At 41.3% G+C, this 25,029-nt stretch overlaps 1 protein-coding gene across 1 annotated transcript in view; it reads left to right on the top strand.

The window, feature by feature from the left end:
• Nucleotides 1-25,029, top strand: part of LOC100925005 (WD repeat-containing protein 87) — a 65,150-nt gene that overhangs the window by 8,452 nt on the left and 31,669 nt on the right. Inside the window, exons 4-5 of the mRNA XM_031961806.1 lie at nt 13,244-16,134; nt 16,596-16,879. Coding sequence (XP_031817666.1) covers nt 13,244-16,134; nt 16,596-16,879 — 3,175 coding nt within the window. The remainder of the gene's footprint in view (nt 1-13,243; nt 16,135-16,595; nt 16,880-25,029) is intronic.

Here is a 25,029-nt window from a genome sequence, read left to right as displayed (position 1 = left end):
TTTTCTACTCCTCCTGGACAGTCTCCTCTTCTTCCTTCTTTTCCTCTTCTGTTTTATGGACAATTTTGAGATTTCTGGTGGGAATCCACTGCTGAAAGTTTTCTCCTGTGGAGATGCAATCATAATCCTGGCCCCCACATTAGAACCCTAAAGGGCCCCTCCCATTCTTCAGGACCCTTTTTATTACCATGGCCTCATTCTTAGAGGGCTTTCATAATGCAGATGGGGTTATCTTCGAGTGATTCTCTATGTTCACCAAAGAATATTTCATAGCTAGACTTAAATCATTTCAATTAAATTTTAAGTAATTTATTGGGTACACTGCTTTATCTATTTCTTTCTGAGTGATACTACCTCCTGTTTTTGTTTTTTGATAAATCTCTTAAGGGTATGATTAGTCCTTTCTACAATGGATGGTCCGGGTTATAAGAAATAAGAACTTTGAATATTTTTGAGTATATGAGGATCCATTATCAGTCTTAAGGGAGTGTGGGATACCCATAGAAGCAAAACAGTGAAATAGGTGATTTACTATATATGTTGAGAGCATGCAGATACAAAGCCTGAATAAGTGTCACATGTTACAGTTGTAACATGAATGCATGTTTTTCCCATATATGTAACATCCATTTGCCATATATCATTTGGCCTGTCTCCTCTGGGGGTTAGTCCCCAGCCCTACAGGTGTTTGAAAATTATATGTTGATACTGAGAAAGAAAATTTATCCTGGCCCTCAGGGTGAAGAGGGATAGAGTAAAAGCAATCCTTAATATCTGTGATCCATAAGGACCATTCCCTAGGGATCATATTTGGGGATGGCAAACCTGCCTTTGAAGGACCTGTGTCTTTCGATATTGAGTTTACTTGTCTCAAATCTGTTAACTCATTCTCCATTTACCAGATTTTTTCTTTATAACAAATACAGAAGAGTTCCATGGGTTATTTGTTTTTTCAATATGTCTTGATTCTAATTGTTCTTATACAATTGATGTAAAGTGACTGTCTTTTCTTTTTTTTTCCTTTGGTCAGGGGCCATTGCTCCACTCATATGGGTGTGTTGGTAGTCCAAGTCATTTTTGACGTGGTGGAAGCCACAGAAGCCATAACCCCTCCTAAAAATTCTCTACCTCATAAGTTAATATGTAAGCCATCTATTATTAAAGGGAAAATGGTTCCTGTCTTTCCAGCTTTTTGCTAATTTACCAGTTCAGCGGACATCAAAGGCTCTTTACTATCAAGGGGGCCATTGAGAAGCAGCCATCACAGTCCTGTCAGCTCCAATGTCTATTAATCCTTCAAACTGTTCATTATTCAAAGTAAGGGTTAGTATTGGCTGAGTGAGAGTAATAGCCTTTGTAAAATATATTTGTACAACAGCCTCTGATTTTGGACCCGTCTGTGAGACTAAATCACAATTAGTATTTTCTGTTTTAACAGTAAGGTCAGATGAAATGACTATTCCTTGAGCTATACATTGTTAAGATATGTTTCAATATTGTCAGCGTTAATCATAGTTACAGACACAAGCACTTCTTAATATATTTGTATGACTGGGATAGCTAATGAATCTTTGATACTGTTGAATGGGCACTTCACAAACAGCATGAGGGGGTAGGTGATAATAATCATTGCTCCTGAGTTTTATTACTGTGATTGTCCCTTGGCATCTAAAGCTGCGTACCTGTTCCTCCATTCCTGCTTTTTTTCTGTCCCTACTTGAGCTGTCATTCCCTAGATTGGATTCGGGGTCCCAGTGCTGCTAAGTTGCTCAAAAAATAACTTTATGTTTGTTCCCGGAGCAACCCGAGTGGCAGTCAAATGAGTCTGTTCTAAAAATTCTGCCATCCAGAACACTGCCTGTCCTGGAGTCAACACTGCCTGTGCAAGTGCTTTCCAGTCATTGGGGCACAAAATTTCCCATGACATTGTTTCAAGTTGTAACATAAGAAAAGGTGCTATGGGCCCATATTTATGAACTGAATCCTTAAGAGGATTCCCCTTAAAGGGAAGTGGTTCATATCTGCATCTTCTCTGCCCTGGATTAAAAGGGTCATCCTCCTCTATAAAAGGATATAATTCTTCCCACCCCTCCATGTCTTCTTCTTCTCTAGCCTGCTGCAAAACTTTTGGAAGTGAAGGTAAAGAATATAACTGATGAACTTTTGCTTTTTGTCCACTAAGTGTCGCTGTGGTCTTTGTTTTATATTTCTGATCCTGCTTTTCCTCAATTCCTTTTTTTTTTTTTTTTTTTTTTTTTTAACATTAGGAGAGCTTTTGAAAGGCTGTAGGTCTGGATAGCCACGTGTAATGGACCAGAACTGTGAAACAAGGATTTTTACAAGGTGTTCTCAGTGGAATTGATAAGACAATAGTTATCTAGTTTAGATTGGTGATTAATAGTTCTCTAGTATGATTGAATTAATCTTACAACAAATAATGATTTCCTAGTGATATAATGATTGGCTTATACTCAGTATGATGAATGGATTTAATTGTAATAAGAGTATTTAAGAGAACAGAGTCAAACCTAGATAGGGACTGGAACAGACTCGGGGAAGACAGAGGACTAGAGGCTAGAGCACAAGCTTCTGGACTCAGGGAGACTTCAAGACAGAGACCATCGTGGTGGTCCTCCTGCCTCCCCCACAGAAACCAAGACACATTCCTGAAGACCTCCAGAAAGCTGACCCAGATCCCAGGCAAGGAGACAAGACTGTGAAGGAGACAATAAAGAATTTGGACTTTATCCCTGGCTATTCTCCTGGTGATTATTCTGCTAAAATGAAGGCTGGTCCAGAAACCTCCAGACAGACACAAAAATAAGGCAGGGTTAAAAGTGGTGGTGGTGGTGAAACCATTATCATCCTCTTCAGGCTCAGAAGGCCATCTACTGCTAAGAGATGGATCTGCCTGTGCTCCAATTGTAAATTTCCTGACCTTCTTTTCTGGTTCTGATTTCAGACTTTGTGTAATGAGATTTTTTTTGGTATTTTTTCCTGGGCATTGTTTATCAAAGGCGGTGAGCTGCTCACCAAAAACAATCCATCTCTCACAATTATAACAGCCCTCCTCAGGTAACCATGGAGAAACTTTGTAAGCAATGTCCAGGAATTTCCTAATGTCTCCTAATTGAATTATGCTCCCTCGATCTTTTAAACATTTAAATGTAGTCTTTATATGTGCTTCCCTGTCTGAAGAGAGTAGGGTGCCTACTTTCTACCCCATTACGTTACTTAACTGCTCTCCACTGCACTCTGCCTGGTCTGGAAAAGTGCAGTTCTATGGGTTCTCTCACTGAAGTCCTTATAGAGTTGTCTTGACCATGCAGCAGTGCTTGACCGCGAAGTGGTCACTCTGGTACCATTTCAGGTTCCTGTCCTTGTTCCCTGGGAGCCAGTTGTTGTGGCTGGCTTTTAAGAGCTCATGGCATATGAACCCTTTGATCTCAGAGGCAAGATGAATGGGGTGGGAGATTCAAAGTTTCCATGCCTTACATGGAACTCCAGTTTATCATGCCTTACAGCCTTGTTGATATACACTTAGCAAGTGTGATCAGTGCATGAAAAGTAGACAGTCCCCAATCACCATTCAGAGAAGCAGCCCGTGGGCTTTGCATTTGCATGGTATCTGCCAATGGGAGGAGAGTTGATCCAGCCATTCAGCAGCTCGCTCACAGGTGAGAGGTTGTGTTCAGGCATCCCTGCTCATGAGCCACCTGCTGTGACCCTCCGGCTCAACACTCGTTCCCACGATCACAAATCATTGCTCTTTGCTCAACAAGGGCATTTCTGCAACATGGCAGAAAACTCATTGTACAGCAAGAATCAAGGTGGCTTTAGTACTCCCTTTCAGTAGAATCTATAACTTAGCAATACATCAGTAACTTTATAAGATTAGATCTTCTTTGATCTGAATGCTGTGATTATTCATAAAGTAGAACTCTCCCAAGGTTGAGAAGTCTTAACTGTAAGACAGCATGCTTTTCCTAGGGTTAATGATTCCTGTTGGTTTGGTAAATAGCACTGTAGTCACTGGAAGGTGGGACATCTCATTGGAGAGCAATGTTTGGAAACAGCCAAATTGGCAAGAACTTCCAGGACTGTTGGGCAGGCTATCAAAATGAAAGCAGCAAGTACATGAGGGACATTGGAGATTTTTTTTTTCCTGCTGCAGAAATCAAAAGCATACTGTGGGATCCTAGTCAATTTTTCTCTATATTATCTTTAAGATGGATGAACATGTCACAATTGAGGGTTTTGACAGAGTTGATCTAGCTGTGGGCAGGCTCCCCTGTCCACAGGCTCAGGAGAGTCTTGAATTCAATGAAAAGTAAGCAATACTATTTGCCAAGATTTCAAGACCTTTCAGGGAGAGGCTTTCTCCAGGTCTGGGGATGAGAATTCATCGAGAGCAATGAGATGCTCACTTGCTGCCTAACTCCTTGTCTTGAGACTCAGTTCTGTCCGCCATTTTTGGTCCTATTTTTTTTCCAGTCCAAAGAGCATTGTCCTTAGCCGAAAAAAAAATGCACTGATAGTGTTGAGCTTATATCACAGTCTTGTCAACCATCTTGAGACATGCTCCTCTGGCCTCCTGTTGATTTTCCTTTCTTCTGATATAGCCCCAAAGTCCTCTTTCCTGCTCATCCACTCTTCTTACCAGCTTGGCTTGGTACTTCTCCCAACAACACCAGGCCCTTCCCTTTCTCCTTTCCTTGGCCCAGATGCCACAAACCAATGTGATTATACAGAGTAGTTTTACTTACTGAATGCCAGACACATGACCCCTCTAAGCCCAAATTTTTCCTTCCCTAAAATAAGGCTGTAAAATACACTAGTGCCTGTTTTACAGAGTGGTTTCAAAGGTAAATGAGATTACATCTGAAAAGCATTCACACTCTGAAGAGGCTGGGCAGGTGTCTGCTGTTAGTGTTGTAGATGATCAATTCTAGGCTGCCACAATCACCTCTCTCTTTCCCCATCCCCATCTTAGGCCTGGGCCTCCTGGGGAAGGAGGAAATTAGCCTTCAGACTGGCACTCCCCTCCCCTCCCCCCCAGCGCTCTGCTTCCCCTTTGCTTCCTTGACTCAATGTGGCAGATGGGAGAATCTCTCCTGAAGTAATTCCCAAAACTCCTTTGGCTTCCTTGAGGAAGGAGTCAGTATCCATGCAGCTCCCTCTGCCAAGTCTAATGATTTAAGAACCTGCTTCTGGATTCCATTATTGCGTGTGAGACCAGACAGGGTAACCTCTAAGTTCTCTCTAGTTTTCTGAGGCTGTGTTGTGAACTGGATAGAGTGTTCAAGGAAGCCACAAAGACTTATAAACTTGTCAGAATTGGGAAGGGTCTTGGGAACTGTCTATTTCAATCCCCAGTTTTATCGATGTGTTATTTTTTACATTATCAACATTTGCCATTTAAGCAAATTAAAAGTCTTTTGTTACAAGTTAAAGCCATTGAGTCAGACCAATCATACAGAGACCTGATCGAAGTATGCCACATCTGGAACACTCCCCACCTCTCTGGTTTGTTGGTTTTTTAAATGATCAGAAATTTTATTTTCTCTCCCCCTACCCCTGCCCTATTGAAAAAAAATATATATCAACTATACAGTCGAGCAAAACAAATTTGCCTTTCACTGTTTACAGTGGTTTGCTGGTAAGTGTTTAATAAGTGGCTTTCTTTTTTAAAATGTATGCAAAAAGTCTTTAAAGTGTAACCTGCTTCATTAACATTTTCTCTTATTATTGTAAGTCTTTGTCAATGACCAAAACAATAAATTGAGCCCTGATTTATAGTATTTGCTGATATTCCAGGTGTAAATGGTCACTTTAAAAATTTAACCATCCGCTCTTGTGGTCCAATTCCAGTTGACTCCAGTACACCCTGATTCACAGAATATATATATATATATATATCAGGATGCGCCTTGAATCTGTCATATCTCTGCCATGGATGGATAGCAGTTTGCATCTTCACTCCTCTGGAATCATGACTAGTAATTGCATTAAACATTTCTTACAGCTTTCAGAATTATAGTGTCATGATTGTTAAATGCATTGTTTCCCTACTTCTGATCATTTCATTCTTCAGCTATTTGTAAAATTCTTTAAAACTTTTTTTTTTTTTTTTTTGCAATAATGATATAAGAATCCAAATTGTTCTGCATCTGGTTACTTCACTGAATCTTCATCAGTTCATGCAAGTCTTTGCATGTCTTTTTGAAATAATCCATTTCCTCATTTTTGGTAGCACAACAGCCCTTGACTCCATCACATTCATACACCATTTTCCTCAATTGATGGGCAACCCATTAGTTAAAGACTTTAATGCCATAAAACGAGCTGTTATAAATATTTTGTACAAGAAGAATCTCCCTCTGTGTCTCTCTGTCTCTCCTTCTCTGTCTCTGTGTCTGTCTCTGTGTGTGTGTCTCTCTCTCTCTCTCTCACATACACACACACACACACACTTATTTAAAAAGAGTTGGATTTCTGGAAAGAGACAAGTAAAGTGCGATAAAGGCAGTGTTCTATGTAAATGAATCTAAAGTTAACAGAACTCATAGTTTGGGAGTTATTTGGAGAGACAAAGAATGAAACTTGATATGTTGCTGACATGGATCGGATTTAGCAATATTTAGTGTTGCCCTCTTTATGGGCCCAGAAAACAAGACCTAAGTTCTTTTATTTTTTCTTTTTGTATCTTAATTCTTTTTTGTTTTGTTTTATTTTCCTCTTTCTTTGATCACTTGACTATAAGCCTAGGTCAAAGGGCATGCACTGCTCATGTTTTTTGGCATATTATTACAAATTTCTTTCCAGAACTGTTGTAGCCATTCACTGTTCTGCCAATAAACACTGCTTCAATGTGTCTTTTCCCATAGCTGCTCCCAAATTGATCACTTCCTTTTTTTGTCACCTTTGCCCTCCACAGAATTGCTTTAAGCCTTAATTTGCATTTCTCTAATTAGTTGTGATTTGGAACATTTTTAATAAGGTTATAGATAGCTGTTGAAATAATCAGATTGGTTCTGTATCATTTTTTAATGGATCCTATTTATGATTAACTGAGTTTGTCCTATAACTTCCTAAATCATATTTCTTTGCCTCTGAATATAGTTCAGAAATTCAGCTGGCTTGTAATGAGTTAAGTTGAGAAATCTAGTTCTCTTGTCAATCACTTTTCTTTTTTTTATGTCAAGGAAATCTTTTATCCTTGGGGATGCAGATAGACACCAGGAAGTTTTCTCTAATATCTTTTCACCCCAAGCTATTTTTCAAGGATTCCTGGTTTGTTATACAAAGAAGTCTGGTCTGCTGTCTCTAAGCTTGCAGGAAATCTCAAATAGTGAACATTTCTGAGTCATAAAAGGGAAGGAAGAGGTTGTTAAACGCTCATTTTCAATTTCCAATTAATTATGTTGTTCCCATCTCCATGATGTTATTTACTCTGTATCCAATCACATTGTTTTCCCACCTACCCAACTCAGTTCTTGTGTACTTCCTAAAACTATAGAAAGACAAGTAAGTGCTACTTCAGGATCTTTGATCATGGAAAAATCCCATGGAATCAGTTTATTGGTTCCTGCTAGCCTAATTAATAAATTGATAATGTACAGAACATTCTCTCTCACTTTAGCTTAATTTTCAAAACCACACCATCTTCCCTCAAAAATTGTCTATTCATACATTTAGACCATGGAAATGACCTATTCATATACATTTGAATCTGTTTCTCATCTATGTCTTAGAAATTAGACCTTTACAAAGGTTACTTCTTTGCTTCCTTTGGTTCAGCGTCCCATGTTGAAAGCAGGGTGGATGTTCCCTAATACTCTGTTATTGGCACTTTTCTCTTTTTTAATACATTCTCTCTCTGTGTGTCTCTGTCTCTATCAAACACCCATTCTCATTCACACCCACCCATCTACCTTCCAAAATCCCAACAGGGGCCATGGGCTCAATTAGCATTTCTATGCAGATGTTCTCAGATCAATGTATCCCTCTTCTGATCTCAGTTTGTTTATTAGACATCTCAAATTGGATGTCTTGGAGTCAGTTCAAGGCTCTTCATGTCTAAAAGAATTCCCTCTCTTCTCTCCCCCCAAACTCATCTCTGTTTTGAAATTCCCAATTACCTAGATTCTTACAACATTGTGTCATTCTCAATTCCCCATTCTCATTCATCTCCTATGTCCAATGAGGTGTTAAATTTTGTCATTTCTATTTGGACAACACCTCTTGAATATGTTCCCTTTTTCTATTTTTATGGCTACAATTTTGGTTCAGGCCCTTATTGCCTCATGACTGGACTATTTAAATTGCCTTCTAAATGGCTTTCCTCTCTCAGAGCTTTCCTGTTTCTAATCCATTTTCTATACAGTTGCCAAAGTGATAAATGTTTGCTAAATGTTTGGATATGTGGGGTGAGTGAGAATGGGGAATTGAGGATGACACCAAAGTTTTAAAACTGGTATTATTTTTATCAGTATTCTTCATATTTATATTTTAGTAGTAATCAATTAGATTTATGTACTACAATTTGTTGGTACTCCCAAAGAATTTTCAGTTCTTTGCTACCACAAAAAATTCTGCTATGATTATGAATATAATAATACATGTGAAGTCTTTAAAAAAAAAATTAGACTTTTACCAGAGAAACTTGCTACAAAGACTTTTTCCTACACATTGTTTCCCTTTTAATCTTCTAATATTTTATTTGAACTTTTTGTATCTATATGCATTTTTCTTCTTCAGTTTTGTTAGTCTCTATTTATATATCAAAACTATATATTTGTATCATAGATGTAATAACAATTTATGTAATACTAGAATTGTTTTTTGAATATTTGATAGAATTCACTTGTGTATCTTTGTGGTTCTAGAATGTTTTTTTCTCCCTTTGTAAGTTTATTTTTTCCCCCTAAAATTAGATTGTCTGAATTTTCTGGGTTTTGTTCTTTTAATTATGGTATTTTATGTATTTTTGAAAATATTAATTTATTTCAATGTTTTTGGTTTGATTGGCATATTTTGGCAAAATAGTTTCTAAAAATATTATTTATTTCTTCATTTGTTATAAATTCTCCTTTTTTCATTTTTGATACTGGTAATTTGCTTTTTCTCTTTTTTATTCATTAACTAATGATTTATCTATTTTATTAGGGGATTTTCCTCAAAAAAAAAAAAAACAGCTCCTAATTTTTTTAATCCAGTGGGGCTTTTTCATTTTCAGTTTTGCTAATTTCTTCTTTAATTTTCAAATTTTCTGTTTTCCAGCTAATCATTGCTTTGCATTCTCTCTCTCTCTCTCTCTCTCTCACTTTCTCTCTCTTTCTCCATCTATCTCTCACATAAAATTGTATTTCTATCTTTCTTCCCTCTCAAAACTGCCTCAGCTGCATCCCCAAAATTTTGAAATATTGTCTCATTGTTATAATTATCTTTAAAGAAACTTTCTATCTTCTCTGTGATCTGTTCTTTGACCTAAGAGTTCTTTATAATTAAGCAATTTAGTCTCCAGTTGATTTTTTTCTTTTTCTTTTCTAGTTGTTGGAATCCTTACCAAGTGTTAACTCATTAGAGTTGATAGAGACAATAATTATCTAATTTAGCATGGTTCAGTATGATCGATCTGATCCTACCACGAGATGTTATGGGTCAGAACTTGAAACAAGGTACTAAGTGGAATTGAGGAGACAATGTTTAAATCTAGTTTAGTATTGATTTAATCATACAACAGGAAATAATGGTTTCCCAGTGATATAACGATTGGTGTGTACTCAGTGAACAGCATATAAGCAAGAAGCTCTCAGGGCCAAAGAGCACTCTGGGAGATACAGAAGCCCACAAGCCCACTCTCAGAGGCGAAGTCAGATTCATTCCATCTTCCACCTTTGTGCTGGCTGGAGGCTGAAGAAAGCAGAGGCAAAGGATAAGCTGCAAGAGCTCTTGGAACCAAGCAGAGAGATAGGCCTCTAAGAAAGCTAACTGGGCCCAAGGAAAGAGATAAGAAATAAACGTTTGGATTTTATCAGCTGGCTGTATTTGGAGTGATTATTACTCTGAACTGGATCTAAGGCTGCCTCCAGAAAACCTCCCCAAGAAACCTGCTCCCAGAGAGAACCATTATATTATAAAGAAGAGAACACCACATCTAGTTGATTTTTAATTTAAATAATTAATTTCTCTATATAGTTGTCCTTTATTTACCATGATTTTTATTGTACTGTGATCAGTAAAGGATTCATATAACATTCCTGCATTTAAAAAGAATGTCTGTGAGATTTTTATGTCCTATCATATGATCAGTTTTGTAAAGGTGCCAAGCACAGCTGAAAATATATATTTCCCTTTCTATTTTCATTCAGTAATCAGCAGAAGTGTATCATTTATAATTTTTTTGAAAATTCTATTCAAGTTCTTAACTTTTTCATGTTTATCTTTTAGTTAGATGTATCTTGGGCTGATAGGGATATATAAAAATTCTCCATTATTGTATTTTATTGTTTATTTTTCCATTTAGTTTTTTTTCTTTACGTGTTTAGAAGTTATTTCATTGGGAATATGTATCTTAAGTATTGAAACCAACATACTGTCTGCTTATTTGTATTTTCCTCCTTTATATTAACTCAATTTTTGTTATTGTCTTTTCTAAAATAATGATTACTCCTCCTCCTTTTTTTCATTGTTTGTTCTCAGCTGAAATTCAATAGATTTTTCTTCAGCCCCTTATTTTAACTCAGTATTAGGCATATATGTTTCTTGTGAACAACATATCGTTAAATTTTTGCTTTCTAATCCATTTTGCTAATTTTAGTTTTATGGGTGAGTTCATCCCATTCACATTCACAGTTATGATAATTACTTTTCTTCATTCTGTTCTTTCCTACAGTTCTCTTTCCCTGCTTATTTCAAGTTTTAAAAATTTTTCATCTTTCCTTCTTTTATTTTTTCTTCACTATCCCCTTGTTTTGTTTATGACTAATCTATAAATCTACCCTTCCTCTTGTATTTTTTTTCCTTTCTTCCTATTCCTATACTTATTTTTGTTGAAGTTAATGTTTTTCTACACCAATTCTGTGTGTGTGTGTGTGTGTGTGTGTGTGTGCATGCGCATATGCATGTGTGTGTGTTCTGCCCTCTTTTGGCCAGTTTAGGTGAAAATGAAGTTCAAGGACTGTCCATTCCTCCTATGCCTTCCATATTGGTACATAGTTTTCTTTGCACAATCTAATTATGCTTTGGAAGCAGAAAACAAGAGGCTTAGGATTATACACCTAGTATTACACAGCTAGGGGTTCAGAATCATGCCTTCCATTTCCCAGCCCAAGACTTTTGGTTTCTGCTCACCCCAGTGCCTTGGAGGCCCTTCCCAACTCTACCATACTTTGAAAGCTGTGATCTGGAGGGAGGGACTAGATAAAATGAATCATCTCTAATCTTCTCTGAGTTTTGCTCCATCTCATGCTTATGAGGACCAGCCAAGAAACATCAGTTTCAGAATATGACGGTTAAGAAACTCACTACAAACGCCCAGGAGTCTATCTCATCTCCCAATTCCATAGCAAGTTCCTTGATCATTATGCAAAAGAAAGACAATTCCTTCTCTCAAGGAGCTTGCACGCTAATAAGCGAATACCACATACAAAAGTGGCCAAAAATTTTTTGAAAGAGTGTGAATGGGAAATTAAGGTAGCTAGTTCACAGGCTAGTTTGGAAGTCCTAAGAATGTCAGGAACAAGATCAGGAGGGGAAAGCAGAAGGAGATTGGCAAGGCAAGATAAGTTAGAAAAGGTCATAAAACAATGTAAATTAAACAAGTTAGTAAGATCAATGTTAATGAGAAAAGAGAAAAAAGGTGTGGTTAAGTGATAAACCCACAGCTGGCTCAATCTAAAAAGATGAAATTCACTTCAGCATAATGTCTACAAATAATTATCCCAAAACAACTTTACAAGTGTAACATGGGCCTGGTTTGGTGGACTGCAGGCTTAATCTAAATCAGTAGCAAGTTTGACAGCCAAGGGAGCTGAAGTGATCTGGGGCTATATTGGAAGTCTTAGCTTCCAGGTATAGGGAGATGAGAATCTCTCTTCACTCTGTGCTCATAAGCTTTCTTCGGGAGCATTGTATCCCATTCTGGGTCCTATGGTTTAAGAAAGACAAGGAGTAAGCTGGACCACTTCCAGAAGAGGGCAGTCAGGAAAGTGAAGGGCTCAGGTCCATGTCACATGAGAGTTCAGGAGTGGTCATGTAGAGGAGGGAGGATTTGGATTTTCTGGTTCCACTACAGAGAGTAAACCTTGCAGCAATAGGAGGATGCTGACTAATAGCAGCTGGTGCTGTCCCCAAGGCAAATGGGCTACCTGGGGGTGGGGGTGGGGGTCCTTGGAGGTTTTTGAGAAGAGAGTGGACAATCACTTATCCAAGATGTTTTAGAAGCAATTTGGGGGGACACAAAAAGTGGGATGTGAGTTGGGTTTAGATAAGGTATCTGCTGAGTTCCCTTCCGGCCACAGAGATTCTTGGAGATGTGCAAGGACTCCCTTTAAAAGCCCTCTTTCCCTACAGCTCTTTTGGGTCCTGGAAAGCCCTCCTCCACCCCAGGAAGGGCTGGGACTCTTGTCTCTCTCTCTCCCCCCTTCTCTCTTTCTCTGTTTCAGTCTCTGTCTTTGTGAATCTGTCTCTCTATCTCCCTCTCTCTGTCACTCTATCTCTCTGTTTTCCTGTGTGTGTGTCTCTATCTCCCTATCTCCTCCCCTCTCTCTTCTCCTCTCCTCCTCTTTCTTCCTTCCCCTCCCCCAACTGGCAGGCCATGATCTAGGCAGGCAGCTGGGATATGAAGAGCAGTCGGTTCACCCCCACTCCATGGCCATCTAACCTCATCCTAGACTCCCCAGGAGACGCTTTCCCTTTGGGGAGAATTCTAGTTTTCAGAAAGCTTTCCCTTCCATGGAGCTCTTGCCCCCAGGGCCTGCTCGTCCCCCTTCTACCAGGAACACTCTGTTCTCCTCCCCCCTTCCTCTACTCCCTTTCTCTGTCTCCTTCCACATGCAACTCTTCTGAGTTCTCCTTGCTTGTTTTTCAGCCTTGTTTGCTCATTTCCGTGTTCTGTGCTCTTTCCCTCCTGCATTTCCCCATCGACTCCCCTGTTGCTCCTCCTTTCTTCCCTCTTTACCTTGACTTATATGGCCTTGTCATTCACATCCAGGGCCCTCCTGTCTTTATCTCCCTGCAGGCAGTGGTGTGGGTGCAGGCGAAGGGTTATCACCAAAACATGGAGAAGAAGATCTTCCCTTTGTCTGAGTCCCTGCCTCCTGTCCAGGCTCTGGTGCACACTGGGGAGCATCGGCTGCTGGCCGCTCACTGCGGGGACATGTACCTGCGCCTCTTTGGGGACCATACCCGGCTCCTGCGTACCCTGTGCATCGTTCCCTGCCGCTTCTCCATCAGCTGCCTCAGCTACGACCCCAAGTCGGGGTTGCTGCTCTCAGGCCTCGCTGGGGGTGTGGTGCTGTGGATCATTGAGCCCAGCGGGCGTGGCCTCCACCAGGCCCAGGAGGTGAGGATGGCGGGCAATGAGCTAGTGCAGGACATCTCCATGGCCGGGCCCGGCGGGAACATGGTGGTGCTCTGTGAGAGCCTGGTGCGCACCTTCAAGCGCCAGAGCCAGGATCGCTTTGAGGAAGCCAAGGTCTTCACCTCCCGGAGCAGCGGTGCGCTTCTCACCTGCTCTTTCACCTGCAACATCCAGGGCTATCTCTACGTCGGCAACAAGGCCGGGCACGTTCAGGCCTGGAGCTTAGACCCGGACTGCACCTTCCACAAATTCCAGGCGCACACTCGGGCGGTGGTGTGCCTTCGCAGCCGGCCGGAGGCCCATACCCTGCTGACGGCCGGGAAGGAGGGCTTGGTCAAGGAGTGGAACCTGACCTTGGGCAACCTGCTGCGGCAAGTGAAGTTCCAGGAAGAGCTGGTCCGCCTGGAGTTCTTCCGGGCCAAAGCCTTCTTCTCCCAGACCACCACCACCTTCTCAGTGTACCGTCTTCCCTGCTTCTACAGGCTCTTCAGCGTCTGTGGCTCCAACCCGCAGGAAGTGCGCCAGGTCTGCCGCGAAGGCAAGTCCCCGCGCATATCGTGCTACACCCAGGACGGCCTCCTGCGCTTCCTGTGCCCCCTGACTGGGGATCTCCTGATCCTGAGCTGGCCCTTTGCCCTTCTGGATCAAGCTATCGACTGGACCTACGACTCCGACCGAGAGGAGATCTTCGTGGCCACAGGTAAACCAGATGTGCTGGTGCTGGATGCCACCCGCTGCCCATGCACAGCCAAGTACCTCTTGTGCCCCTCCCCAAAGGCTAACGACCGGGTGCAATGTCTGGCCTATGGAAGGCCTAAGTTGAGCCGGGGGCTTGATGGCTTGGTGTTCTGTGGGCACGAGAGTGGCATGGTGAGGGTGCTGTCTCAGCACCTTTGTGCCCGCATAGAGAAGAACCTGCATTCTGCCACGGTGCTGGCACTGGCCACCTTGTCGGGAGTGCCCTGCAGCACCCGGGAGAGCTCCTTCCTCTGTTCCTATGGCATGGACGACTACTTGCAGCTATCTGAGGCTGTCTTTGAAGGGAAAAAAGTGAACCTGGTGTCTCTGACCAGCATTCTCTGCAGTTGTAAGCTCAGTCACATGATTCTGCTGCCCAAATCAGTAGCTGCCATCACAGACGGCAATTGCCTGCGCCTCTGGCACTACCAGGACTTCCTTGCATCCTCCAACAGCAAGCCGGAAGAGTGCTTCTTTGAGAGTGATACCCTGCACTTGACCCGCATCACTTCCTTTGACATCTGCTTGAACCTGGGCATCTTCGTCACGGGTGCTCTAGATGGCACCGTCAAGCTCTGGGACCTCCAGGGCACCCTCTTGGCCCGTTTTGACTCACTCCTCAAGTTTGGGACTCTCTGCTTTGCCAATGAGCGGGGTGACCTGCTTGTCACGGTCAACCAGAGCCTTTACTTGGTGTCTTGCCTGATGCTTCTCCCCGCTTCTGTCTTGAACCGCCTGTCAGCCATGAACATACAGGACAAGATGCAGGAGACCCCCAAACCTTTCTTGCCAGGCTTCTTCTTATCCTTTAAGAGTATATTTGCACCACGCTACCTCTATCTGGGCAACGGGAAACAGAAGCTGGACAGGCTGGAGACCCTAATCAACTTAAGGGCCATTGCCTTTGACCGCTCTGTCCCCCATGTGGTACAAGAGGCGCGAGAGGGCCCTCAGCCGGCTTTGGAGGACAAGCGCCGAGAAAGACGTTGGCTGACCTCACGCAAGCAGAGGAGGCAGGGTGGGCACCAACAACACCCCACGTCTTCGGCCCTCCAGGGTACCCAGCCGATGGGCTGGGATGAAATAAACCAGTTTCCACTGGTGCAGAAGTTTTTTGGCCAGGGGCGAAAGTGGATAATCGCACCTGATGGCTATGTCCCCAACTCAGTGGTGCGAGCTTTTCTCTGGCCCGAGGGCACTCCCGTCTTTCTGAGGTCCGGGGAAGGGTCCACCGAGGAATTCATAGAGCGCGAGTCACTTCCAGAGTCTCGTTTGCACATGATGTTCCCCTTTTGGGAGGAGGACTTCACCACCAAACTCTTAGGGGAGACTCGCCTCAACCTGGCCAGGCGCAGGGAGAAGCTTGCCGAATTGCCCCGTGACATCTTCATCGACAACCGCACCAAGCTATCCCAGAGGATGAGCGGGGTAGGCTTGAACAACACAATCCAGTCTCTGCTCAACATAATGGCCGACACAGACCCGGACAAGTATCAGAAGTGCACCAACGCCCTTGTGCAGATCTTTGCCACCCACGACGTGGCCCCCCATCTACGCTCCGCCACAGCCAAACACCTGGTCATCTTCACTTCCCACGCCCTGCCCATCTTCCGCAAGTTGGCCTGGGAGGGGCTGGAGAAGCTGGGCTTCCTCAGCCACTACTTTGCCATCCCCTTGGCCTGGGGACTGATAGACTTAGACCCTGAAGTGCACCAGAAAGCCCGGAATCTGATGATAGATTTCACAGGAGTCAAAACAAAGAAGGAACTCCTCAGCCTGCTCCATCAGGATGACATCTTCTTTGAACTGCAGTAAGTGTTGTGGGCCTGACCCACCTTGCTTCCGTCTCCTGGCCCCTTCCCACTGGGTTCTCCACCGGCACCCTCCGGCTCTGCATCATTTTCCCCAAGAGTCCAGACTCTGGGAGGCCCTGGGGTTCGGTCTCTGGCCCTTTGGCTTCAGGGCCAACCCCAGCACTGTCCTATGGTCCCTTCTTATCTTGACATTCAGTGACAAGGCCGGGCAGGCAGAGTGGCAAGCTAAGACAGCTGGGCTCTAGACTTGCTATATGACCTAGAAAGCCCTGGGCAGACCTGACAGACTGAATCTAAATGGGAGGGCACCTGCTCATTGCTCCAAGGGCCCACTTTGACATTCTGTGTTGAGGTCCTTCCCAGCCCTGATGTTCCCTGTTCTCAGACTCCTCCTGACCCTGATGTTCCGTGTTCTGAGGGCCTTCCTGTAGACCTCATCTTGACCTTGGCTTCCTTAGGAAACAAACCATAGGAGATGAGAGTTTGAATCAGATCCTGGGCATTCGGCCAGTGGACCTGCAGGTTCTATCTAATCAGGTGGACAAGTACATCAAGGACGACCTGACCCAGTGGAGTAAAGTAAAAGAGCAAGAGCCCTCAGCGGTCACAGAGATGGAGAAGAAGGATGTGGCTGATGTAGCGGAGACCTATAAATTGCCTGAAGAAGCCCCAGAGCCTTCCCCCAAGGTTGCCAAGGCTCCCAAAGCGGGCAAGCAGCCACGCCAACCCAGGAAGTCTTCAGGTAAGTATGGCTGGGACCCCTGGAAGCCCTAAGGAAGAAGAGCCTTTGGTACCTGAGGCCTACCCCAAGGGGAAAGTACAGGTTGGGAAGGGCCTTGATGAGGGGCTTTATGAAGTATAATCAAAATGTTAGGCTCAAGGGGATCTCAAAAATATTGGGGTTTCAGATTCATTTTGCAAGGTGTCTCAAAAGAATTTGAAGACTCAGGACAGCTAGGTGGTGGATAGAGCACCAACCCTGAAGTCAGGAGGACCTGAGTTCAACTATGATCTCAAATACTTAATACTTCCTAGCTGTGTGACCCTGGGCAAGTCACTTAACCCCAACTGCCTTAGCAAAAAAAAAAAAAAAAAAAAAAAAAAAAAGAAAGAATTTACAGGCTCAGACCTATCTCCAAGTCAAGGGGTAAAATTTATCATAATTGTAATGCCAGTACTCAATTCCAAAAAGAGTTCGCAAAAAACCAGAAGGTAAATTTATAAGGAAAAGTTAGAGGAACCAGGTGCTTCATGTCCTAAGAGCTACAACACATCACTTGAGCTGTTGGGACCCAAATTCTTTTGGGAAGGGTATATAAGTATTCAATTTCAGAACAATATATCTCATATAAGGCATTTACAAGAAAACATATCTGTACCGACAAGACACACAGTACAAACATGTTAGTAAGAAACTTGAATAAAATTAACTTTTTTATTGCTGTAATGCAAAATATCTAAGTCACATCCCTCTAAGAAAACTGATTGCACTAAAATTCTCTTCTCTAAACCATACTGAAGATGTTTCAGATTTAATTTCAATAGAATACCAATTAGGTCCCATAGACAGTGTATCAACATCCAGTTATTCTTATATCATTTCAAAACATTTAAGGACCTTATTTCATACAGATTTATATCTAGTAATAGGCAGATGATTAGGCTAGATACTCTTTACCTAATTATTTAGTATATAATGATTATATACTTTCAGATCGAAAATGGCGAGATCTTACATATTTGTGTCATGCTCGTGGCCTCTACTAACCATTTGCTCTGATCATAGAACTTTGCCAAAAGAGGAAAATGCAGGGACATGATTATAAAAGCATCAAAACTAGTCCTTCAGGCTTCAGCCTGAGAGCACATATATGACAGAATAAAGCATCCTTAAGTCTGTTGACAATCAACATCATGGAGTAAGAATTACGCTTCATAGCCAGATTTGGGAATAATTAGGAAGGAAACATGCCTGATCAAAGAAACATAGATGGAAAACTGAGTCACAAATGTTGGGTATTCTTTTTCCAAAACACTGCCAGGTGATAAAAGTTCAGATCTTTTATTGTTTTCTCAATAAAGCCCGGTTAGCTCAGAGGCCTATCTCTGCTTGGTTCCAAGAGCTCCCTCCAAATGTCTCCAAATCCAAAGGTTTGTCCTTCCTACTCCAGCCAGCACCAAGGTAGAAGATACAATGAAATCTCTCTTGCCTCGAAGATAGATGGCTTGTGGGCTTCCTCCTAGAGTGCTCCTCTCCGACCCCAGTTGATGTTCCCAAGAAAACTCTCTCGAGCTCCCAAGAAAAAACTCTCTCCAGCTCTAAGAGCTTTCTGTTATATATGATCTCCCAAAGGTTAACTCCACCTTCTGGAGGGAGAAGGATTCTGGGTTATCTCCCAGAGTGCTCTCTGGCCCTAAGGGAGGTGTGAATTCGGTGTTTCTTTCTAAACCCTGAACTCTCCCAAATGTGTGAACTCCATTGAGTACTTAGATACTTATGAGCTGTCTAAAGGTATGAACATAAGCATTGTTTCCATCAGTATTAGCAACTTATCACCTTGTAAGGATTTGCTCTAAGGTGTGAACCAATAAGCACTGTATCAATTCTATTGAGTTAACACCAGGATTCTGACATCACCCTTGAGTTTTCACCTTGTTTCAAGTTGAGTCGACACTAGGATTCCAACAACAAGGATCCAACCTTAAGTGGAGACCAAGATTGTCCTAGGTTTTACCCAGATATAAACATTTACCTGTAACAGTTCAGGATCACATCCCTCTGAGTAATTTATGGCATTTCTCTGGAATGGTGGTTTACTGACTTAGTGATCTATCAGATGATCATACACAAATTCAAAGCTCAAAAGAATATCAGCTACAGTCCCAAGAGATTTTGTCTCACATAGCAAGTTTCATTAATCACAACTTAAGGCTGTGATTATACTTTCATGAAGTTGCAATAAGCAATAAAATTTTACCAGGACTCACACACAAAAGAGATTTCACTTAACATCTGTTTAGGTCTTATTCTCGTCTTCTTCACTTTAAATTCTTCCTGATGCAAAGACCAGTCATTAGAAGTCATTTCTACATAATAAATAAGCTTTAAGATTCTCAGTAAACACATGCCTTATTTAGGAACTATACATCCCAAATAGGGATTTCTCAGGGCTGATGACCTTGCCTACACTGATGGATTCAAGAAAATTGACAGGGGCAGCTAGGTGGTGCAGCAGATAGAGCACCAGCCCTGAAGTCAGGAAGTCCTGAGTTCAAATCTGGTCTCAAACACTTAACACTTCCTGCCTCTGTGGGGCAAGTCACTTAACCCCAATTGCCTCAGCAAAAAGAAAAAGAAAGAAAGAAAAAGTAAATTGACAAACTTATAAATTAAGGAGAGTTGACAGAACTCTAGAGAAGATGCTGAGCTAGCTATTCCTACCTGCCCACCCCAGCTATCCTTAGAGCTTTTGTGGGCTGTTCTCTTTGATAACTCCCCTTACTTTATGAAGGGGGGAAAGATGCTTCTCACATTCAGACTTCAAGATAAACTAATAAAGCTTTCACCTCATCCCTCTTTTTCTACACAGAGTAATTACCAATTTTAGGTTTAACATAATGGCAGTAACTATATAACTCAGTTAACAATCTTATAATTTTCATAAGTAATAATCAAATAGTCTTAACTGTGATTTCCTCTTAATAGGAAAGGTGGAACTACCTAAACAAATTTTACGTCATCTTTTCATTATTCAGTATATTCTTTCTTCAAGCTATTGCAGCTTTGAAAGTTCTCATGGAGGGTTTGAGCTTCCCACTGGTTACATTGAATGAATTTTCCCTTTTCTTTCAGAGAGAAAACAAGACAATTCTTAAAAACTTAGAACAGAATCTCTCACAAAACATGGATAGGATTCTCTTATAATTTACATTCAAGTTTCCAATTTTAACATACATGGCAATTGTTAAAGTTATTTTAAAATTGACTTAACTTTAGTGTGTGAGATTCTCTAAATTCTAACTAGATGCTCCAATCAAACTCAATCACCTTTTGGTTTGATTCTTCAGTTCACACAAACCGCTTCTCTTTTGGGAGCAGAAAGGGGTTAAATGCCAGTTTTTATTTCATGATGTAGACTTTCATTTAGAAATTTTCACTGAAGCTCCAGAAACCTGACTCCTAATAATGCAAATGCAGATTGCTTGCTCTCAAGGTTTTTATTGGGGCAGCCAAACTGCTTTTTTTGTTGTTTGTTTGTTTTCCCAAAGTTTCATATGTTCTGGTAACACTGTCAGTGCAAAGATTACAACTTACATATTTCTTTAGTGTGCTTTAATGAAAGCCCCTTTAAAACTTTTTATTATCATATCTCAAGTAGCAGTTTTCATTGAACTGAGTAGATTCTCTCTCTCCCTCCCACCCCCCACCCCCCTTCTCTCTGTGTGTGTATGTGTGTGTTTCTCTCTCTATCTCTCTCTGGCTGTCTCTGTATGTCTTCCTGTCTCTGTCTCTCTGTGTGTCTCTCTGTCTCTGTCTCTCTCTTTCTCCCTTCCCACTACATCCATTGATCCTGCTGCATTTGGGGAAGGTAAGAAGGGAGAAAAAAGAGAAAGAGACTCTTTTTCTTCTATGAACTATCCTCCAAGTTCTAGGGAGCCCAATAGTAGGTATTTTAATTTTGGTGAATTTGCTTCCAAATTACTTCCCCACAAAATCATTTATCTCAACATTGGCCTTATATATTAGTCACATTTAAAAACCTATATACAGTTATCAAGTATGATGTCATTACATCCAATAAAACAATTAACATTCACATAGCGTTTGCCCTGTACAAAGCACAGAGATAAAATAATTTACCATAAATCACATAGCTAATACATTTCTGCAATCATAACAGAGAATGGTGGTCTTGCCAAAAGCAGAAGCTAACTGGCTTTCCCACTTCACACTGCCATGCTAGGCCCTGTCAGCCCCCCAGATTCTTCCTAGGCAGTTGCTAGACATAACCTCCTGAATGTTGGGGTGGCTGGTGCCAGGATCTCCCTTTGGTGGTAGTATAGTCAGGTGTCAGGGCTCAGGGAATGTTGACTATGGGACTTGACTCCTACTTTCTTCCAACTGGGTTGGAGAGGTGCTTAGTGAAGTATGTGCTTCCTGCAGCAACTGCAGCACATTATCTTTTCTTAGTCTGATCTGAGATGAGAGGGGCTAAGAGAGAGACATGGGCTATATTGATCTTGTTAGTAATTCTCACAACTGAAATACACTCAGGACACTGGAGAGTGGAGCGTGTTGAATGATCAGAATTGTAGAGAGGGTCCCTTAATACCTTCTGGAGTGTTTTTCCTTTTCCTCATCTACCTTAGCTTTTATGTAATATGAACCATATTTTCCTTTTCTAATGAGGCAGACAGAGACTTGGGACAAAATAGGAAGTCAAGGAAGGGTTAGAAAAAAGTTGCTGTTTATCTTTCTTTTTTTCCCACTTTTCATTTCTGGGCTTTCTGCCAACTAATTTTTCTTTACTGCATTATCACAGTGAAACTTAATCTTGTCACTTGCTTTTAAAAACTTTAAAACTTTATTATAATGTAATAAGTCCTTATTTTTCCTCAAAATAAATTCTACAGAATGGTACTTCACAACTTAAGATGTTTCAGAATGGGATAAATTCCTGGAATTACCCCTAATGTCTCAGGAATTCTTTCCTGCAGTCTTAAAATAACCAACTGTCAAACTCTTTAATCGTTACTCTCAAAACCTTCAGAATATGCTAAGATTTTTTTTTTAGCAGTTCTACAATTTTCATTATCTAGCTTCATTTTTATAGTCCCTAACTTGGCTAGTGCTGGGTCCACAGGAAAAAAATGTCAGGCTTTTCCCTTTCCTTGGTGGGAGTAAAAAGTATTAATAAATCTTTCCCAGTGTATGAACTTCAGCACAGAAATTTGTTTTTCTTGCTTGCTCTATTTTAAATCATTCAAGATCACAGAATCTAGCTTACAGCACAAGTCCTGAGTCAAAAAAAGTATGCTGAACATGGAGCTCTCTGATGACCCCAACAAGCCTTCCTAGGTGCTTGGGGGTTTCCCACTATAGGATAGCCAGGGAAAAGAATGGAGAGGGGCTTACCTTTTCAAGGAAGGAGTAAAACTGGCAGAAACCAGATTTTCCCCATATGGGCTACCAAATGTTGGGATTCAAGGAGGTTCCAGACATCACAAGGTGTCTCAAAAAATTTTGGAGTTCCAGACATCATGAAGTGTTGTGATGGGCCATCTGCCAGTGGCTGCTAGAAGTGTAACTCAGACCTGTAGAATGGAGCTCTTCATGTGAGAGGATGATGATGATACAAGGAGACTGCGTTCTCTGACCACTCTCCTCTTCCCTCTTGCCTCCAATTTATTTCATTCCCAATCCACAAGGAACATTTGCATAAGTAAAGGCTGCTTTGCAACCCCTTCAAGTGTTATGTTTCAACTGTGGAGGCTGCTCATTCACCTAGGCATGGTCCTTAACAATTCCTCATTTTTTTTTTGTTTTATGGAAACATGATTATTCTCCCCTTCCCCCATAGCATGGTCAGTAAGTTTGTGCATTAGCTGTTATCTCAGTCCACAGGCTAAGAAATCTGAGTCCGCATGCTAGGGAGTCCAAACAGCACTATAGCAGGTGTTGAAGCTTGTGAGATGTCATGGAGGCAAACTTTCAAATGGAGAAGTGGACTATAGTCAGAACAGGCATTTTTCATAAGTCTCTCATCCGTCTCCTGGCTCGGCCCTTTAATGTGTTGGCCCATTTATTTACCCCAACTAAAAAAATCTTACCAGGGATCGTCTCCTTTTCCTTCCCCGAGGTTACTGAAGGAACTCTGGGAGGATTCTACTCACAAACAGCTCTCAAGCACTGTTGTTTCTTTGTTTCTTGTGTTTCTTATGCCCCACGTTGGGCGCCATATGTTGCGATATGGGAGCCACCTGCCAGTGGCTACTGGAGGTCTAATTCAGACCTGCAGAATGAATCTCTTCATGTGAGAAGATGATGATGATACAAGGAGACTGAGAGGCCATTGCATTGTCTGACCTCTCTCCTCTTCCCTCTGCCTCCAATTTATTTCATCATGGTCATCCGACCATCTGCAAAGGCTGCTTTGTAACTCCTTCAAGTGTTATGATTCACAGCTGTGAAGGCTCTTAGAGAATTGACCTGTCCCTTCACTTAGGCATGGTCCTTAACAACAAGATGTCTCAAAAAATTTTACAGGTTCAAACCCACCTGCAAGTCAAGGGGAAAAAATTATTATAATTGAATTGCCAATTCCAAAAGATGTTAGCAAAGAACTAGGAGCAAGAAGGTTAATTTGTAAGGAAAAATTAGAGGAAACAGTTGCTTCATGTCCTAAGATCTGCACCACATCAAAAAGACCAGAGTTTGATTCCTACCTCTGATACTTGGTGCCTGTGTTCTTGGGCAAGTCACTTTCCTGCTGTGGGCCTTGGGAGCCTTATCTACAAAATAACTAGGTTGGATTACTTAACATTTTTTCCCTTACTTTTTTCAAATAGTTTTTTTTTTCTGCCAATGAAAATGTCTTTTCTCCCCCCTAGTTCTGTTCCCTTCTTGAGAAAAATAAAAAATGCAGAAACATATAGTCAGGAAGCAAAATAAACCCCTGCATGGGCCATGTTCAAATCCTGTGGCCTCATGAACTGGAATCTGTCTTTTTCTGCACCCTGAATCCAGTGGTTCTTTCACTGGCAGCAAGCAGCAGCAGATTCATCAAGAGGCATTTGCAATTGTGATGGATCATTGGGTGGATCATAGTTGCTAAATTTTTTCAAAACTTTATTTTTTTAAGGCAAGGATTTTTTGTTCTTTTTTTTTATTTCCAAATTCTTTCCCTCTCTTCCTCTTCTACCCAAGGAGAAGACAAGAAAAAGGAAACCTATCACAAATATGTATTATCAGGGAAAACAAATTTTCCCAGTAGTGAAAAGAAGGAAGGAAGGAAGAAGGGAGAGAGAGAGGGGAAACAGAAGGGAGGAGAGAGGGACAATGGGAGGGATTGAGGGAGGGAAAAAGGAATGAAGGAAGTTTTATCTGCACTCTAAGACTATCTGTTCTCTATTTATAGGTAAATAGCATGTTTCATCATGAGTCCTCTGCAATTGTGATTGGTTATTTATTGATCAGAGTGGCTAAGTCTTTCAAAAATATTTGTCTTTACAATATTATTTTTATTATTATAAATTGTTCTCCCACATATGTTTACTTCACTCTGTATCAGTTCATACAAGCCTTCCCATGTTTTTCTGAAACCATCTCCCTCATCATTTGTGTGTGTCTCTGTATATGTGTATACACACATGTATACATATACATACATATACATTTGTATATATGTATATATTTGTAAATAGTATTTTATTTTTCCAGTTACATGTAAAGATAATTTTCAGTATTCATTTTTATAGGATTTTGAGTTTCAAATTCTTTATACCTTTCTCCCATTACCCCTCCCCAAGAAGGCAAGCAATGTTATATAGGTCATTCGTATGCAATCATGTAAACATATTTCCACTGTATTCACATTGTAAAAGAAGACACAGAACAAAAGGGAAAAGCCATGAAAAATAAAATAAAAGACAAACAAAAAAAAGTGAAAACAGTCTGCTTCAATCTGTATTCAAATTCTAAGTTCTTTCTCTGAATATGGACAAGCATTTTCCATCATCAGTCTTTTGGAATTGTCTTGGGTCATGGTATTGCTGAGAAGAGGTAAATCAATCATATAATTAATCATCACACAATATTGCTGTTACAATGTACAATATTCTCCTGGTTCTGCTCACATTACTCAGCATTAGTTCATGTAAGTCTTTCCAGAC

The sequence above is a fragment of the Sarcophilus harrisii genome, chromosome 3 (genome assembly GCF_902635505.1).
Source record: "Sarcophilus harrisii chromosome 3, mSarHar1.11, whole genome shotgun sequence".
Lineage (NCBI taxonomy): Eukaryota > Metazoa > Chordata > Mammalia > Dasyuromorphia > Dasyuridae > Sarcophilus > Sarcophilus harrisii.
This window is presented reverse-complemented; position numbering and strand designations above follow the sequence as displayed.